This window comes from Indicator indicator, unplaced genomic scaffold (assembly GCF_027791375.1).
Source record: "Indicator indicator isolate 239-I01 unplaced genomic scaffold, UM_Iind_1.1 iindUn_scaffold_151, whole genome shotgun sequence".
Lineage (NCBI taxonomy): Eukaryota > Metazoa > Chordata > Aves > Piciformes > Indicatoridae > Indicator > Indicator indicator.
Genome location: NW_026539246.1, coordinates 1160 through 19520, shown reverse-complemented (window position 1 = coordinate 19520; position 18361 = coordinate 1160). Strand labels below are relative to the sequence as shown.

Here is an 18361-nt window from a genome sequence, read left to right as displayed (position 1 = left end):
TTAGGTTTGGAAATCAGCAGTGATTTCTTCAGAGGTATCTGGACAGCATTGAGCAGAAATCAGCTCTCTCCAGCTGTTTCTAGCAGCAGGCTTGAGTCGTTCACTGTGGGATGAATGGTAGAATCAACACAGAATAGCTCAGGTTGGAAAGGACCTCACAGATCATCTACTCCAACCTCCCCACCATGGGCAGGGACACCTCTCAACTAGACTCAGCTGCTCAAGGCCTCATCCAACCTGGCCTTCAACACCTCCAGGGAGAAGACAGCCACAGCCTCCCCTGGGCACCCTATTCCAGAGTCTCACCACCCACCTACTGAAGAACTTCTTCCTAAGCTCCAGTCTAACCCTGCTCTCCCTCAGCTTCAAACCATTCCCCCTTGTTCTGTCTCTAGACACCCTTAGGAAAAGTCCCTCTGCAGCCTTCCTGTAGGATCCCTCAGGTATTGGAAAGAGCTCTAAGGTCCCCCTGGAGTCTTTTCCAGCCTGAACAACCCCAGCTCCCTCATCCTATCTTCACAGCAGAGGTGCTCCAGCCCTTGGCTCCTCATTGTGGCCTCCTCTGGACTCACTCCAGGACATGATTCAGTGGGACCAAGTTATTGGCTGGATTCATCTGGTGAACAGAGCTCTTAAAAGCCTAGATATTGCCTTAAAAGCAGGGCTGTAGCTTGAGAAGTGATTTTGGTGGTAGAGCTCTTTGATCAGAGAGATGTGTTTGAATGTCAGGGCCTGCTGACTGTTCAGATGGATTTTTATTCCTGCTGAAAGTGCAAGGTTAGCAAAGCTGGGCAATATTGGAAGCTGGATGCCATTATGCCTTCTCCACCACAGGGTAGCTAACTTCTGCCTGCCCTGCTGAAAGCTGTCGAGTTCCACTCATCCAAGACTGATTTCTAACTACTCTCTGGAGGTCAAGAAAGACCTTTGCAGAGCTGTCAGCCCATGGTGCCACCACAGCAGTTTGCTAATCTTGGCCACAAGCAAAGGTGAGAGTAGAGGGCTCCCTGAGGTCCCTCATTAGTACAGTTCCAGCTGCTTCACAGGGGCTTCAAAGCCCTTTGTGGTGAAACTGAGCCTTGCTATCTGCCTTCCTCAGATGGGTAAGCCAAGGCACAGCCACTGAGAAGGTGGATGTTGTTCAGGGCTGTTGAGCAGCCCAGTGTCAATACTGGGAATGAGCCCAGACAGCCTGAGTATCCATCCACCTCCCTGCTCCCTCCCAGGCTGCTTCCTCTAGCTTGGTGGAAGCTGTTTGCCTCCACCCCTGCTGCAGGCAGATCACATTTCACAAGACACACCCCCACCCAACCTGGCACCTGTGAAACGTCTTGAGAGTTAGCAGTTCTTAACCCTGTGCTGTGGGGTGGCACAAAGATCTCCTCTCCTTGCTGGGAGAGGAAGGCTGCAGCAGTACCAACCCTCCCTGGCCACAGATGCAACCCTGCAGAGTGTTCCTCAGCCCTGATCCAGTGCTTTAACCACATCATCATCCCACCCCACATCAGCTGTGGTGCCAGCAACGTTCCCTCAGCCACCCCTGAGGTGTTTTTTCCTGTAAGTCAGGGTGAGGCTGCCCTCAACCCCCTTGGGTGCCAGGCTCACCGCAGGTAGGCATCCTGCTTCAAGTTGCTGAGGTACTGCTGTGCGTCATGAGGGTACAGGGCCTGGTGCCTCATCTTCTGAAGGGCTTTCTCATGGCTGCTGATGTCATAGCGACCAACACCTACAGGGTTCTGGAAGAAGAAGGTCTCCTGTGTTTTCCCACCCAGAGGAAGCCTTGGGGATGTGAGTGGGGCAAAACTAGGAAGTGCCTTCATGTGGCCAGGCCCTCACTTGCCAAAAAAATAAAAGAAAATCATAGCACAGTTTAGGTTGGAAAAGGTCTTTTAGATCATCAAGTTCAGCTGTCACCCCAGCGCTGCCAACTTCACCATAGCCCTCAGCACCACATCCACATGTGTCTCCAGGGCTGGTGGCACCACCACCACCACTCTGGGCAGCCTGTTCCAATCATTAACCACTCTTTCAGTGCCTGATATCCACTCTAAACTTCCCTTGGTGCAACATCAAACCATCCCCATACGGATCTCCATCCCCCTACTGTTGCAGCCACTGTTCTGAGGGCATCTGCTGGATGTGTGCAGAGTGCAGGGTTCCTTAGCTGACCAATTCCATGCTGCATAGAGCAAAACAATCACATTCCATGTGTGCCAAGAACAACAGCCTCCTGTTGGCACCCTGTGATTGGAACATGCTACAGAAGCCTCCTCCTTGACATGCTGGCACCTCTCATTGGGAAAAGATTGTAGCTTATGGATGTGGCTGGGTTTTACTGGTTAAGGGATTGATAACAAAGAGTACAGTATCACAGTCTCACAGTATATCAGAGGTTGGAAGGGACCTCAAGAGATCATCAGGTCCAACCCCCTTAGCCAGAGCAGGATCACTTACAATAGTCTACACAGAAATGTATCCAGGTGGGTTTTGAAAGTCTCCAGAGAAGGAGACTCCCTGGGGAGAAACAGCCACTCCAAGATACAAGGTAGACTGGGGGGTTTAGGGCTGGGGGGTTTAGGGCTGCTAGGGGCTTCTGCCTCTGTTAGCTACTTCTGGCAAGGGCTTTGGTGTAGGGATGCTGCGAGGGATATGCTCAGGACTTCTGTCAGCTGCTTCATCTGTTAAGGGCTTCTGGAACTCCTGCTGTTAAGGGACTCTAAGACTGTAATGCTGGGGATTCTGCAACACAGCAATAAAGGACTTCTGAGAAGACTTCTGAGCTTCTCTGCTCTCTGCATTGCTGGAATCTTGCTGCTATACAGCAAGGGGGTTCATGCCTTCATTCATCACCCAATGGCCCCTGAACTGGGAGAAAAACAACACCCTGCCTCCCCTGAGCTGGCAGACCAAAGGACCTCACTAGTACACCTGCCCTCAAATGCTGGCATGCCACCCCTAGGCTTTATTCCTTCTTGGATTTATTCCTTTCCCCCTTAAAATCCAGTTTAAGGCTTTCCTTGAACCCTGCTAGCTCCTGTGCAAAGATCTGAACATGAGCCAGCAGTGTGCCCAGATGGCCAAGAAGGCCAATGGCATCCTGGCCTGCATCAGAAAGAGTGTGGCCAGCAGGAGCAGGGAAGTCATTCTGCCCTGTACTCAGCACTGGTTAGACCACACCTTGAGTACTGAGTCCAGTTCTGGGCCCCTCAGTTCAAGCAAGATGTTGAGATGCTGGAATGTGTGTCCAGAGAAGGGCAACAAAGCTGGGGAGGGGTCTGGAGCACAAACCCTGTGAGGAGAGGCTGAGGGAGCTGGGGGTGTTTAGCCTGGAGAAGAGGAGGCTCAGGGGAGTCCTTTTTGCTCTCTACAACTACCTGAAGGGAGGTTGTAGCCAGCTGGGGGTTGGTCTCTTCTCCCAGGCAACCAGCAGCAGAACAAGAGGACACAGTCTCAAGTTGTGCCAGGGAAGGTTTAGGCTGGATGTGAGGAAGAGATTTTTCACAGAAAGAGTAATTGGCCATTGGAAGGTGCTGCCCAAGGAGGTGGTGGAGTCACTGTCCCTTGAAGTGTTTAAAATAAGACTGGATGAGGCACTCAGTGCCATGGTTTAGTTGAATAGATGGTGTTGGGTGATAGGTTGGACTTGATGACCTCCACGGTATTTTCCAACCTGGATGATTCTGTGATCTTTTCCCCTCTGCGGGCTCCTGGCAGCTCTCTGAGTTTCCCCTGGTTTGGGAAGCTGCCCTGTGCACCATGGTGGAGCACTACATTGCAGATCATGCCAGTGCTGGAGCTGCTCACCTCAGCAGCTCATAAGCAGTATGTGGCATGTCTTCACCAAACTGAGCCTGGCTTGCAGGGGAGGGAGGAGAAGACACAGTAATGGATGCTGACCTGGCCAGTCCCCTCCAGGAGCAGCTCTCACCCCAGCAGTTCATAAAGAAGTCCATTAGCTCTGTGGGCTGGAGCACACTCACCAAGCCCCCTACTGCTAGCTGTAGTGAAGGGCTGCTGTGTCACCACCTCCCCACTCAGATGTACTCTGGTTCGTTCCCCAGCAATTAGGAAGATGTCTTCATCCTTGACCTCTTTCAAGTTGCCCACTCCACTGCATAAAGGAGAAAGGCCATGTGAAAGGCTGCTCCTCTTCCCCAACCAAGCTGGGCTGCTTCAGACGAAAGCTTTCCCTGGCTGCTTTGAGCCCTTTCAGGCTTTGTTCTGGTTCTCCACAGGGAAGCTGCTGAGATGAACACAGTGCCAGGAACAGGTACTAAGGGAAGGGCTGCTACCTGCACTGGCTCTGCAACGTGCTGCAGATGCTGCTAGAGGAACAACTGGCTGTCAAGCAGCAGGAGGTGACTCTCTGGGAGGATTCAAGTTGCTCCTGGCACCTGAAAGGGCTCAAACCCAGCTGCCTTCACCCATGAAGTGCATCTGCTTGCTTTTAGCTGATACAGAACAAAACTAATGGGAAAGGTTGTCTGAGCATGCTTCACAAAGAGCAAAGGCCTGAGGCTACAGGCAGAGACAATGTGGTGGCTGCTGAGCTCACAGGAGCACAGGATGTTAGGGGTTGGAAGAGGCCTCCAGAGATCATCGAGTCCAACCCCCCTGCCAGAGCAGCACCATAGCAGGTCACACAGGAACACATCCAGCTGGGTCTTGAAAGTCTCCAGAGAAGGAGACTCCACAACCTCTCTGGGGAGCCTGTTCCAGTGCTCTGGGACCCTCACAGTGAAGAAGTTCCTCCTCATGTTGAGGTGGAACCTCCTGTGCTGTAGTTTATATCCATTGCCCCTTGTCCTATCCCAGGGTGCAACTGAGCAGAGCCTGTCCCTTCCTTCCTGATCCCCAGCCCTCATATATTTAGAAACATTTATTAAATCCCCTCTCAGTTTTCTCCACACTAAACAGCCCCAAGGCTCTGAGCCTCTCCTCATCAGGCAGTGCCCCAGTCCCTCAGTCATCCTGGTAGCTCTCTGTTGGATTCTCTCCAGCAGATCCCTGTCCCTCTTGAACTAGGGAGCCCAGAACTGGATGCAATATTCCAGGTGAGGTCTCACCAGAGTAGAGTAGAGGAGGAGGAGAACCTCCCTGGAGCTGCTGGACACACTCCTCTGAATGCACCCCAGGATCCCATTGGCCTTCTTGGCCACAATGGCACATTGCTGTCCCATGCAGAATTTGTTATCCACCAGCACTCCAAGGTCCTTCTCCCTAGGGCTGCTCTCCAGCAGATCACCTCCTAACCTGTGCTGGTGCAGTTTATTCTTCCTTCCCAGGTGCAAGACTCTGCAGTTATCCTTGTTGAACCTCTGCTGGGCAGGTTACTCTCTGCCCAGCTCTCCAGCTCCCTCTCCTCTGCTCAGCACCAGCCAAGCTCACCTGCCTGCAGGCAGTATGTGCTCAGCATGCTGCTGTACACAGGCCACCTTTACCCTCTCCTGGCAGGACAGCAGGCCAGGGGACTTTATTCACCATTTATTCTTCAGCAACTCATTCTGTGCAAGAACAGCACACCCAGAGAAGGAACCTCCTCTATAAAGGATGGGGATCTGGCCAAGTCACCCAGGTTTTTTTTCTTGAGGCATAGGAAGTTCCATGGAAACAGGAGGAAGAATTATTTCACTGTGAGGGTGACAGAACACTGGAACAGGCTGCTCAGGGAGGTTGTGGAGTCTCCATCTCTGGAGATATTCAAACCCCTTCTGGATATGTTCCTGTGTGATATGCTCTGGGTGATCCTGCTCTGGCAGGGGGTTGGACTGGATAATCTCTTGAGCTCCCTTCCAGCCCCTAACATTCTGTGATTCTTTGATAATCAACAGGCAGAGAAAAGCACCTCCTGAAGAGGTCCTCAGAAGAGTTTCATCCTCTCTTTCAGGGGTGCTGGTAAAGAATTTGGGATGGTCATGGAGGAAGCTCAGAGCCTGACCATTCTTGTGTGCCTCTCTCACTGCCATGTCCATTCACTCACCTGGTTCCCAGTGAAGAGGAGATGGGACTTTCTGTCAAATCTCTTGGCAGATGACCAGAACGGGGCTTGGTTGGAGTACTCTGATCTCCCAATGGGCTTTGGGTTGTAGGAACCTGGCCCCACTGCATACTGCACAGAAGGAAACCTGTTACACTTCAGTTTGCTTGCAAAAAGAGATGCACAATGTTGGAGAGCCACCAATCCATCCATCCCTCCATCAATCCATTCATCCATCCACCCATCCATCCATCCATTTGTCTGTCCATCCATCCATCCATCCATCCATCCATCCATCCATCCATCCATCCATCCATCCAAGGCCTGATGCATCCCCACCCAGGCGCCCACTGCACTTCTTGTCACCGACCAGTGGCACCGTCCCTGCCCCCACTGACCGTGGCCCTGCAGATCCTCTTCATGAGGGATCCTGTGCTCCTTGGCAGGGTGCTGAAGCAGCCTTTCTTCTTGTTCTCATTCGACATCAGCTCATCCACCAAACCCTTCACTGGGACAGTGTCCAGCTCAGTGGCTCTCTTCTGCTGGGATCAAAGAACAGCATGAGAGGCTCAGCCAGTGACAATCTCTTGGGTCACCTTGTCCCTCCAAGATGTCCCTTCTCAACATCTTGTCCCAAGCAAGATGTTGAGATGCTGGAATGTGTCCAGAGAAGGGCAACAAGGCTGGGGAGGGGTCTGGAGCACAAACCCTGTGAGGAGAGGCTGAGGGAGCTGGGGGTGTTTAGCCTGGAGAAGAGGAGGCTCAGGGGAGACCTTCTTGCTCTCTACAACTACCTGAAGGGAGGTTGTAGCCAGCTGGGGGTTGGTCTCTTCTCCCAGGCAACCAGCAGCAGAACAAGAGGACACAGTCTCAAGCTGTGCCAGGGGGAAGTTTAGGCTTGATCTTAGAAAGAAGTTCTTCCCAGAAAGAGATTGGCCATTCGAATGGGCTCCCCAGGGAGGTGGTGGGGTCGAGGTCCCGGAGGTGTTTAAGAAAAGCCTGGATGAGGCACTTAGTACCATGGTCTAGTTGATTAGATAGGGTTGGGTGATTGGTTGGACTTGATGATCTTGGAGGTCTCTTCCAACCTGTTTGATTCTGTAATTCTGTGATTTCTGCACAGTGCCTGCAGCCCTCCTGCTCCCCAGATGCTGCTGCATGCCCCTGGCTTTCCCGGATCCAAGGGAAAGAGCAAACTCCAAGTGGGACAGACCCCGACAACAACTCTGTGTTGGCAATGCCCTGTCCAGCTGCAAGGCCTCTGAGCAACGCACCTCCGAGGCTTGATGGCCACCACTGGCAGGCTTGGGCTTGTCCCCCAAGGAGCCCTTGTGGAGGCCGAAACTGCACGCCCGCCGCAGCCCCTCCTCGATGCTGCCGCGCAGGTGGTAGGTGCCAGGTCCCAGGCCGCTGCCCTGCAGGCATGGGGACAAAGGCAGCGGGGACTGCGCTCAGCGGGGGACAGGGCCACCCCCCGGCGTGTCCCCAGGGCAAAGGGCAGGACTCACCGTGGCTGCTGGCAGGGCACACTTGGGCATCCTGCTGTCCATCAGCCCCCGTGTGCCGGCAGAGCGCTTGGCTCTCTCCTCCAGGCTGACGTAGGGGCTCCCCCGGGGGCCGTACGTGCCCGGGCCGGGGAAGCAGTCCTGTGGGAGAGGTGGGGTGGCCGTGGGGAGCCTCGGCAAGGGGGGACAGTCCCCAGCCTGGCACCCACGGCAGCTCTTAAGCCTTACAAAGGGCTGGTTCTCCAGAGGTATCAGCCCCGAGCCCAGCCCTGCTCCCCAGCATCCCTATGGCCAGGTGTGAGCTACCCTGCGGCCATCCCTGAAGCGTGGCTCCCTCGTCTCACAGATGCCCCGGAGGCTGCAGGGACGAGTCTCCTGCAGAAAGTCCCTGATGTTGAGGGTCCCTGCGCCCAGCCTTTCCTGCTGCAGGAGGAGAGCAGGGAGGGTGAGGCTAGGGCTGGGCAGCGCTGCCTGCTCCTCTCAGCCTCAGAAGATGTGCACAGAGGGCAGCTCAAACCCAGCTCTTACCTGGCGTTTAAGCTTCCTCTTTGTCTCCCTGAACTGGAAAAGGGGCAGCTGGCTAAGCGAGAAGGCTCTCTGCTCCCTGGGCCACCCAGAGTCTGATGCTTTTCCCTGCAAGGCAGAGCCAGGACATTGCCATCTGCAGCGCTGGGACCGGACCTCAGCCAGCTCTGGCTCTGCAGCTGGTTGAGGAGGCAGTAGGACACGGGGATCTGCTGCTCCACATCCTGCTCCTCCAGGCTCTGTGCCTGATGAGCACCAGGAAGGCACCAGTGAGCTCCAACGTGAGCAGCCCATGTCCCACACTCCCCCCCTGGGGTGCTCCCAGCCTGAGCTGGGTGTTCTGGACCATCATGAGGAAAAGAAGAAGCTGCTTCCCAGGGGGCACAGACAATGTGAGTGGGGAGGAGAGCTATGCCAGTAAGTCTGGCTCCCCCCACACATCCAGGCAAGCCTGGCCAGTGACCTCACCTGGCTGTCCATGTCCCCAGGATGGCAGCTCTGGTCCCCAAGAGCTGAGTGGATGGTGGCAGCCCTCACTATGGCAGCCATCACCATGGCACCCAGCATTCCAGTGTCCCAGGGAACCTCCTCTCCCAGGAGCAGACAGGGACAGCAGACAGCAGGGTTGAGGCAGGGATCCTGGTTGTAAGGGAGGCTCCCAGCCTGGCTAAAGCAATATATTCAGGGCTTGATCCAGGCTTTCATAGAGACAAATTATCCCTAAGCTGCAAAAAGAAATATATATATATTCTTAAGGCAACTACCCAACCTGCCAGTCCCACTTTGGGCAATAAAATGATGCTCCTGGTGCTCATGTCCTCTCTGTGGTGCTTCACTCCCTGCATCTGTGAGCACTGTTGGATCTGGGCAAGGCAATCTGCACCCATGACCTTCACAGGGGAGGCTCACCAGCCCACTTAAGACCCGTGGATGTTCAGATGAGAATAACCAGAGTGGAGTAAGCCAGTTCCCTGAGCTACTGCTGGGTGCAGAAAGTGAGATTTTCTGCCCAGTCCCAACCATGTCACCCCCTCCCACTGCAGGCTGCATGGGATTCTGCTGAGCCAGGGCAGTGAGGAGCAGGAGAGGTTGTCTGTCTTCAGCCCAAGCCTGCTGCTGCTCCAACAAGTCATCAACTCCTCCAATGCTCACTATAGAGGTAGAAGAAATGGATTGTTTCAGCAGCCCACCTGTGTAAAACCCAATGCTGGTCCCTACATACCTATAACTCATGCTGTGATGCATCCAGCACTGATCCAAGGTAGTCCTGAATCTAAGGTGATGATGTGCATTCTTCTGATTGATTTCATGTCTAGGTTTTCATCAGTGTTGTTTATTTTCTGGAGTGTTGCCTGCTCAGTAGGAGCTGCCTGGAAGCACCTGAGGGTTACTCAGGAAGTGCCTGCAGCGTGGGTAGCTGCCTGGGTGCAGGGAATGTGTGGGGACTGTATATGCCCCAGAAACTTCCTGAGGGGCAAATCTAAGACAAACCCTGCACCTGTCACTCCACTGGGCATAAAAATATTGTCCTGAAGTGGTGCAGCTGCAGTACCACCACTGAAGGGAAGCTGGCTACGTGTGTGAGCCAGTGCTGCTGTGCAGGAGGATCAGTCAGGATGTGCTGCCTCTCTGTGTTGAGATTCGAAGACCAAACTGCAAATCCTCTGTGGAATGGAGAGAAGTTTGGCCACTGAATGACTTGGCCTCTCGCCTGCCCTGAGTTCTCTTCCCTAGCCCTGGCCTGGGGATGCTGCTGCAAAGGAATGTTTTGCACCAGCTCCCCAGGTAGCCAGGACTGTGGCTTTTCTGAAATCAACCGCTTCAATTGCTTTGGCAAGGTGCTACAGCCAGCACTGCTGTGCCAGGGACTGATTTGGTTTCTTCATTCACCTCAGTGCTTTTCCTCCTGGAAATCCCCTGGGGCAAAGAGGGGAAGGCTCTAGATGGAAGTTGAGACCCTCAGCCCTGCCACATAGAGAGCACAGCCCTCCAGGCCACACGTTTGGCCCCAATGGCATAAATCAGCCCTTGGCAAAGCAGTAGGAGAGCAGGTAAGTGAAAGGCTACAGGGACAGCAGTGCCTTTATTAGATTCCCCCAGCACAGCTGGAAAAAATAAGGAGCACAGACATGCTTTCAGGCACATAACCCCCCAGCTTAGCCCTGCATTCAGACCTGTCTGCTCATTTCATGACAGGTATCAGCTTTCCCCTTGGACAGCAGCTTTCCTACAGCCTCAAATCCTCCCTGCTTAAAACGCTGCCCCAGCAAATCAGTTCAACATGGGTTCGTCCCTTTGATCAGCACAGCAGGCAGTAAGTCACTGACAGGAACAAGGTTCACTTCTGTGGCTCAGCCAGGTGATGGAAATGGTGAAAGACAACCCTTCACCCTCAAACACCTGGGGAAAATCTTCCACTCTCTGGGTAAGCAGCAGATGGCCAGAGGGATGTGCAGCATGGTGCTGGAGGTCCTGCAGGACCTGCAGTTCAGCCAGCAGGCGTGCTGCAGCTGGGCTGCTGAGGGGTCTGGAGCACAAGCCCTGTGAGGAGAGGCTGAGGTAGCTGGGGGTGTTTAACCTAGAGAAGAGGAGGCTCAGGGGAGACCTTATTTCTGTCTTATTGGTCCCATAGTGTAGTGGTTATTGTTCCATAGTGTGTAGTGGTTATCACATCTGCTTTGCACACAGAAGGTCCTGGGTCAGGGATTGAAATGTGCTGCCCAGAGAGGTGGTTGAGTCACCAACCCTGGATGTGTTTAAAAGTCATTTGGATGTGGTGCCTGGGGGGTTTAGGGGTGAACCTTGTAGAGTAGGGTTCTTGGTTGGACTTGGTGATCCTGAGGGTCTTTTCCAACCTGAATGTTTCTGTGATTCTGTCTACAGCTACCTGAAGGGAGGTTGTAGCCAGCTGGGGGTTGGTCTCTTCTCCCAGGCAACCAGCAGCAGAACAAGAGGACACAGTCTAAAGCTGTGCCAGGGGGAAGTTTAGGCTTGATCTTAGAAAGAAGTCTTCACAGAAAAAGTGATTGCCCCTTGGAAGGTGCTGCCCAGGGAGGTGGTGGGGTTGAGGTCCCTGGAGGTGTTTAAGAAAAGCCTGGATGAGGCATTCAGTGCCATGGTCTAGCTGATTAGATAGGGTTGGGTGACTGGTTGGACTTGGTGATCTTGGAGGTCTCTTCCAACCTGGTTTATTCTGTGGGCACAGATTGGTCCCCACTGGGGGCCAGCACAGCTTGATGGGTGCCCAAGGTGCGGGCTGGTCCCCTTCCCACAGGGACTTGTCCTCTCCCAGCCTCTGAGGCAACTGCGGGGCTTTTCCCAGCCACTGTTTGTGTTGCTCATTTAATTGTGGTGAGAAACACGTAGGGAGAAGTAATTGCCTGACAAAACCAGTGACAGCTGGTCTGGGAGCGAAGTTGCTACCAGGCAGCCAGCAAATCTGGGCTAGATCCTGACTCTGGCACTGAACTGCTGAGGGAGTTCCCCAGGTCCCTCTGGGCAACGGTTTATAGGATGCTGAGTCACATCACAGCATTGGCTCGATGTTTTATATGCTGGGTCACCTCACAGAATTGGCTCGATTATTTAATTACTTTAGTGCTCTTAAATCACTCAGGAGCACCAAAACCATGCTCTTGGATCCCTTGGTTTTGCCCTGTAAACAGGAGGGCACACTAGTGAGGATTTCCAATTAGAGAAGAATGGGGAGGGTTTCTTCAAAGCCTCTTTTTAAATAAAATAAGAACTCATTCTGACTTCCTTACATTTAAACAGGATTATTTAACTCCTCATAAAAGGAGGCTCAGTGAAGTGAAATCTCCTCCTCTAGTGGAGTATTTTAATATCTGCTTACACCCGCTCTTTAGAGACACTTAAACTTTCCTTTGAGCTTGAGGCAGGCAGCTGAAAAGTGCAGTGCGGAGGTGGTCGCTGGGTGCCAGGTAATGTTGGTTTGCCAGATTGGATGGAGAAAGATGAAATGGTGTAAGAAAAGGCTTTTGATTGCTCAGCCCTTCTTCAGGCATGTCCCTATGGCCAAGTGGTTCAACTTCTGAAGACATGAGGGCATGCTGCCCCCAAGACTTGAGGCAGCCTGGAAGGTGGAGTGGAAGAGCTCAGTTGCTTTCAAGGACCCCATGATAACCAGGAGCCAAATTTATGGCCAAGGTTAACAGGATGAGCAACATCTCAGGGGCTTGCACCACCCTTCCAGGTACTGCTAACCACTGGGTCACACTTTGGACGCTGAAGTTGCTTGGCAAGCTGGCCTGGCTCTCTGGCATGGCCAAGGAGCTTACCTGATGTGTGGTAGTGGTTTGTACTCCTTTAATTATCCATCCTGCAACTGATGAGCACAAGCTGATGAGCTTCCTCAGGTCTCCAGATCCACGTGAAGACGTATCTGTAAGATCTGGAATGCACCAGGATGGGACAGAGCCCAGTGCCTGATAGGGAAAAAAAAAAAGCTCATGTATGCTAAAAATGACCCTGAAAGGGACCTCGAGGATTTTCTGTTCCTGAGGACGAACCTGTTGTGCTGGGGCACACCCATCCTGGATGGGGCTGAGAAGAACCCAGCCACAGGTGGACAAAAGAAATTTAATCTGGGGAGGGCTTGGCCCTTCCCCTGCTGGGAGAAGGTGGTCCCCTGACTCAGAGGTGGTCTATTCCACTTCCCCTTCCTGTCCAGCAAGCCTATAAAAAGGGCAGACATCTTGCTGCTTTTCCCTTTTTCCTGCCTTGTCTGCTCGAGAGGACTTCCTGCTGCTGTTGCTGTCACTGTCTCCTGCACCGGACCACGTGGCTGGGGCCCTTTCTCTCTCTCAACTGAATCCACCGACATCCAGGGGAACACAAGACCATCCAGGCTTGGTTTTATATATTTTTTCCCACTTACCCTCATCCCTCACCCCTGTGAACCCTCCCCCGCCCCCGTTACTGAGATAGATATAGAGATATCTATGTATGTAAAAAAAAAAAAAATTCCCTTTCCCTTTTGTGAAAAGAAAAGAGAAAAATTTTCTCCTCCTACTTCCAAACCGACTCCAGAATATTTCTTTCACGAATTTTTTTTTTCTTTTTCTTTCCCCTACCCCTTTTTTTTTTTCTTTTTTTCTTTCTTCTCCCTCTCCACCCTGCTGAGAAAAAAGGGAGAGGGGCAGGGGGAGGAATTTATATCTATTATCATTTGAGCTCCTAAACTCAGAGCTCAAACTACCACAATATTTCTTTTTGGCGCTTCCAATGTGAGGCTTGGGAAATAATATTTTTTCTTTTGCTTGAAAATAACACCTGATTGGGAAAGAAGGGTTTGGAAGTAGAGATGGTAATTTTACAGATTCTTATGGTTCAAGTTTTTGGATGGGCTGTTGGCTGGATCTTTTGGACGCATGTGTATAATCTACTGACTTACCGTGTGCTTTGGTTAATTATAGAGATGCTGCTTGACTGGATAAAAACTCTGCCAATGCAGTTTTGCATGTACCTTTTGAATTCCATCAATCTTACTGGCGGTGGGCACTTCTCAAACTTTTCTGACATAAAGAATTTCTCTGAAACCTATTATGAAACTAAACGTGTGGATAAAACTATTGCTGAAGGAGAATGGGACTATGTAAAAATATGCTCTGTAGGCTTAAATGTAATCTTGATAATCAATACTCGCTCTGGCCATGTGGGGAAGGGGGTGCCCCAACCCATTAAGAGCTATCTGTGGAGGGACAATCGGTTTAGGGAATTCTTTTGTAAGCCTTAATGGCCCAAAGGCGGAGAGCTGTAAGCACTGCAGGCACTGTGATAATGTTTATGAAAACAGGAGGGAGGGGTCTGGCTGCTGTGAATGCTGTCCAGCCCGATGGAGGCTGGCCAAACCTGAGGCCCAGCCCCGCGGGTTTCACCCCCCACCAACAGCTTCACACATAACCCCTGATGCTCTTCCACCTGTAGTTTCCCTAGCACCGGTTACCACACGCAGGAAAAAGATGCAAAAATCAGCTCCAAATATGGATGGTGAAGAAGGCACCTCAGCAGGACCCAGCACATCTCAGAACCCACCAGCAGATGGAGAGGACTCAGATCAGGAGATCATAACCATCACATCTCTGTCCAGAAAAGAATTAAGGCAAACTCGTCTGGACTACGCACGGAGAGAGGGTGAGACAATACTAAACTGGACCCTAAAATGTTGGGATGAGGGTGCAGAAACTGTAGATCTAGATAAGAGGGAGGCAAAGCTTCTAGGCTCCCTGTCTCATGATGCCGGCCTGGATAAAGAATTAGCAAAACTCGATGGAACACACACTCTCTGGGCCCGGATTACTAATGCTATAAAGCGCAGGTACCCTACCAGAGAGGATTTGCCTTGGGCCCCAATTAAATGGACGGCTATGGAACAGGGCATTCGGTACCTGAGACAGATGGCTGTGCTGGAGATCATCTATGGAAATGGCCAGCTCCCCTTGGACCCAGATCAGGTGTCCATGAAACGGTCCTTAGTAAAGAAACTCACCCAGGGTGCCCCTCAAAGATATGCACACACACTAGGAGGGATGCTTCTGACTGGACAGGATGGAAGCCCTAAAACTGTGGGTGAGTTTGCTAGTGACCTGAGGGAATATGAGGACAGTGTCAGTCACAGGCCCGTAATCTCAGCCATAGAGGCTATGACTAAAGACATCATCAAAGAGATTAAGGCCTCCAAGCCTGAACTGAAGGAAGGGGATGACACCTTTTCTTCCCCTTCACCTTATCCATCAGAATGGATCCATGTTTCAGCCATCAGGAATAAACGTCATTCTCCTCCCCCTAGGAGATCACCCCAAGATAATCAGGGGATGTCAAGGGTGGCTCTGTGGAGAGCTCTCTGTGACCATGGGGAAAACATGAACCGCTGGGATGGCCAACCCACCTCTGCACTCTGGGCCAGAGTACGGGAACTGCAAGGTGGCCCCAATGGGAATAACTCGCCCAGGAGAAGGGCAGCCCCAGTGTGTCGGTGTGAGCTGAAATTCCCTCCCCCACCGACAATAACCAGGCTAGCTCAGTCTGGAAGCAAATGAAAAGCTGTATTTACAAGCAGAGTCTAAAATCTACGATGAAATGCAATGAATATGTACAAATATACAAAATTCACAACATTTACAAATATATACAATCAACGGAAAAGCACAACCAATCTCCCTTTGCTTCCCCCCAAAGGGGACCCTTCCAAAGGGGCCTCTCTCTCTCCCAGGAGCTTCCCCCCAGGCCCCCCTGGACAGAGAAGCAGAGTTAGTTAAGCAGAAAGTTGTTAACTTAGCTGCCAAGGTCAGTACGTGTTATCTTCAGCCAGAAGAGAAGAAGAAACAGCAGACAGACAGCCCAGCAACTGCCCCCACTGCAGAACACAGAATGTGCAGAGTGCCCACTTTGTTTTGGGTAATAGTTCTTAAACATTTCTATCTATCCAATGGAAGTGTTTAGAACAATCGTTATTTTGCTTTCTTACACCCAATAGTGACTTATTTACAATCTTTCACTTTTCTGTTTTGAACTTTGCAAGGAAAAAATTAAAAAGACAGTTGCAAACCATCACACCCAGTTTTCCAGGGTGGTTCCTCCCGTTCAAGAGACCCTTCTCCCAGTAACACAGGGCCCTGTGACAAATGTGGGCATCGCCGCCAGCATTAGAGGTGCCCTGCCTCCAGCCAGGTGGAGGTCAGGGACAACAGAGTGGGATGTGTTTGTGAAATGGCCTGGCACTTCAGAAGCCCTGAAGTACCGAGCTCTGGTGGACACAGGGGCCCAATGCACCCTAATACCATCAAGCTACAGAGGAACCAAGCCCATAACCATTCAAGGGGTCACAAGGGGCTCACAAGATCTGACTGTACTGCAGGCTGAGATAAGCCTTACTGGGAATGAGTGGGGAAAACACACCATAGTGACTGGTCCAGATGCACCTTGCATTCTTGGCATTGACTTTCTGCGGGAGGGATGTTTTAAGGACCCTAAGGAGCACAAGTGGGCATTTGGGGTAGCAGCTGTAGGGACTGCAGACAGGAACAGCTGTCTGCCATGCCTGAGCTGTCAGATGACTCCTCCGTAGTTGGCAGCCATAAGGTGCAGGATTTGAAGTTACCAATTGCTTCTCGCATAGTGCATCGCAGGCAATACAGGACCAACCGAGACTCTCTGCACCCCATACATCAACTGATTCGACGACTGGAGAGCCAGAAGGTAATCAGCAAAGCTCATTCACCTTTCAACAGCCCAATATGGCCAGTGGGGAAGGCAAACGGGGAATGGAGATTGACTGTGGACTACCGTGGCCTGAATGAAGTGACTCCTCCGATGAGTGCTGCTGTGCCAGACGTTGGAGCTCCAGTACGAACTGGAATCGAAGGCGGCCAAGTGGTATGCCACAACAGACATTGCTAATGCTTTCTTCTCCATTCCCATTGCAGAAGAATGTAGGCCACAGTTTGCTTTCACCTGGAGAGGTGTCCAATATCAATGGAATCGTCTCCCCCAGGGGTGGAAACACAGTTCTACCATCTGCCATGAAGTGATCCAAACTGCACTGGAGAAGGGTGGAGCCCCTGAGCACCTGCAGTTCATTGATGACATCATTGTATGGGGTGAGACAGCAGAGGAGGTCTATCAGAAGGGTAAGAGGATAATCGATATCCTGTTGGAGGCTGGCTTTGCCATAAAGAGAAGCAAGGTAAAAGGGCCTGCCAGAGAGATCCAGTTTCTGGGAGTTCGATGGCAAGATGGCCGTCGCCACATCCCTCAGGATGTGGTGAATAAGGTAGCCACTATGGTGCAACCCACTAGTAAGAAAGAGACACAATCCTTCTTGGGGCTTGTGGGCTTCTGGAAAATGCACATTCCCGGGTACAGTCAAATAGTGAAACCCCTCTTCCATGTAACACGGAAGAAAAATAGTTTTGTGTGGGGATCTGAGCAACAGGTAGCATTTGACCAGATAAAACGAGAAGTGGTCCATGCTATGGCTCTGGGACCTGTTCGAACTGGGCCAGAGATCAAGAATGTGCTGTATACTGCGGCTGGTGAGAGTGGTCCTACATGGAGTTTGTGGCAGAAAGCTCCTGGTGAGACAAGGGGCAGGCCCCTAGGTTTCTGGAGTAAGGGGTACAAAGGTTCTGAGGCCAACTACACTGCAACAGAAAAGGAGATCCTAGCTGCCTATGAGGGAGTCCGAGCTGCTTCTGAGGTAATTGGGACCGAGTCACCACTCCTTTTAGCTCCAAGGCTTCCAGTCCTGACTTGGATGTTTAAAGGGAGGGGCTCAACCCCACATCATGCCACAGATGCCACCTGGAGTAAATGGATGGCCCTGATAACTCAGCGAGCTCGAATGGGGAACTTTGAACGCCCTGGCATAGTAGAAGTGATCACCAACTGGCCAGAGGGTGCTGACTTTGGGATGCCACCAGAGAAGACAGTGACCCGTGCTGAGGAAGCTCCCCCATATAATGACCTCCCTGATAATGAAAAGGGCTATGCTCTATTCACAGATGGATCTTGCCGTCTTGTAGGGAGCAAGCGGAGATGGAAGGCAGCTGTCTGGAGCCCAACAAGGCAAGTGGCAGAAGCAAGGGACGGAGAAGGCGAATCCAGTCAGTATGCAGAGGTAAAAGCTGTCCAGCTGGCCCTGGATATAGCAAAACGGGAGAACTGGCCGGTGCTTTACCTATATACTGACTCCTGGATGGTGGCAAATGCCTTATGGGGGTGGCTGAAGGAATGGAAGAAGAACGGATGGCAGAGGAAAGGAAAGGCTATCTGGGCCGCAGACCTGTGGCAAGACATTGCTGCCCATCTGGACAAGCTGCCAATAAAGGTACGGCACATCGATGCACACATTCCCAAAAGCAGAGCCACTGAGGAACACCAGCACAACCACCAAGCAGATCTGGCTGCTAAAATCTCCCAGATAGACTTGGACTGGGAACACAAGGGTGAGCTATTCCTAGCTCGCTGGGCCCATGACACTTCAGGTCACCAAGGGAGAGATGCCACATACCGGTGGGCTCGGGACAGGTCAGTGGACATATCCATGGAAGCCATCTCCCAGGTTATTCATGAGTGTGACATCTGTGCTGCCATAAAGCAGGCTAAGCGCATGAAGCCTTTATGGTATGGGGGGAGATGGTCAAAGTATAAGTACGGAGAGGCCTGGCAGATCGACTACATCACCCTTCCTCGATCTCACAGTGGCAAGCAGTACATACTGACCATGGTGGAGGCAAGTACAGGGTGGCTGGAAACCTACCCAGTACCTCATGCCACTGCCCGCAACACCATCCTGGGCCTGGAGAGACACGTCCTGTGGAGACACGGCACCCCA

The 18361-nt window shown here is 52.0% G+C and overlaps 1 protein-coding gene across 1 annotated transcript; it reads right to left on the bottom strand.

Moving 5' to 3' along the window:
- Positions 1-18081, bottom strand: LEXM (lymphocyte expansion molecule). The gene is given in 11 exon segments (XM_054398859.1): positions 1-103; positions 1606-1736; positions 5981-6133; positions 6376-6513; positions 7252-7392; positions 7486-7623; positions 7789-7905; positions 8011-8115; positions 9633-9650; positions 9652-9760; positions 18038-18081. Coding segments are annotated over 11 exon segments (1197 nt in total).
- Between the last annotated feature and the right edge of the window lie 280 nt (positions 18082-18361).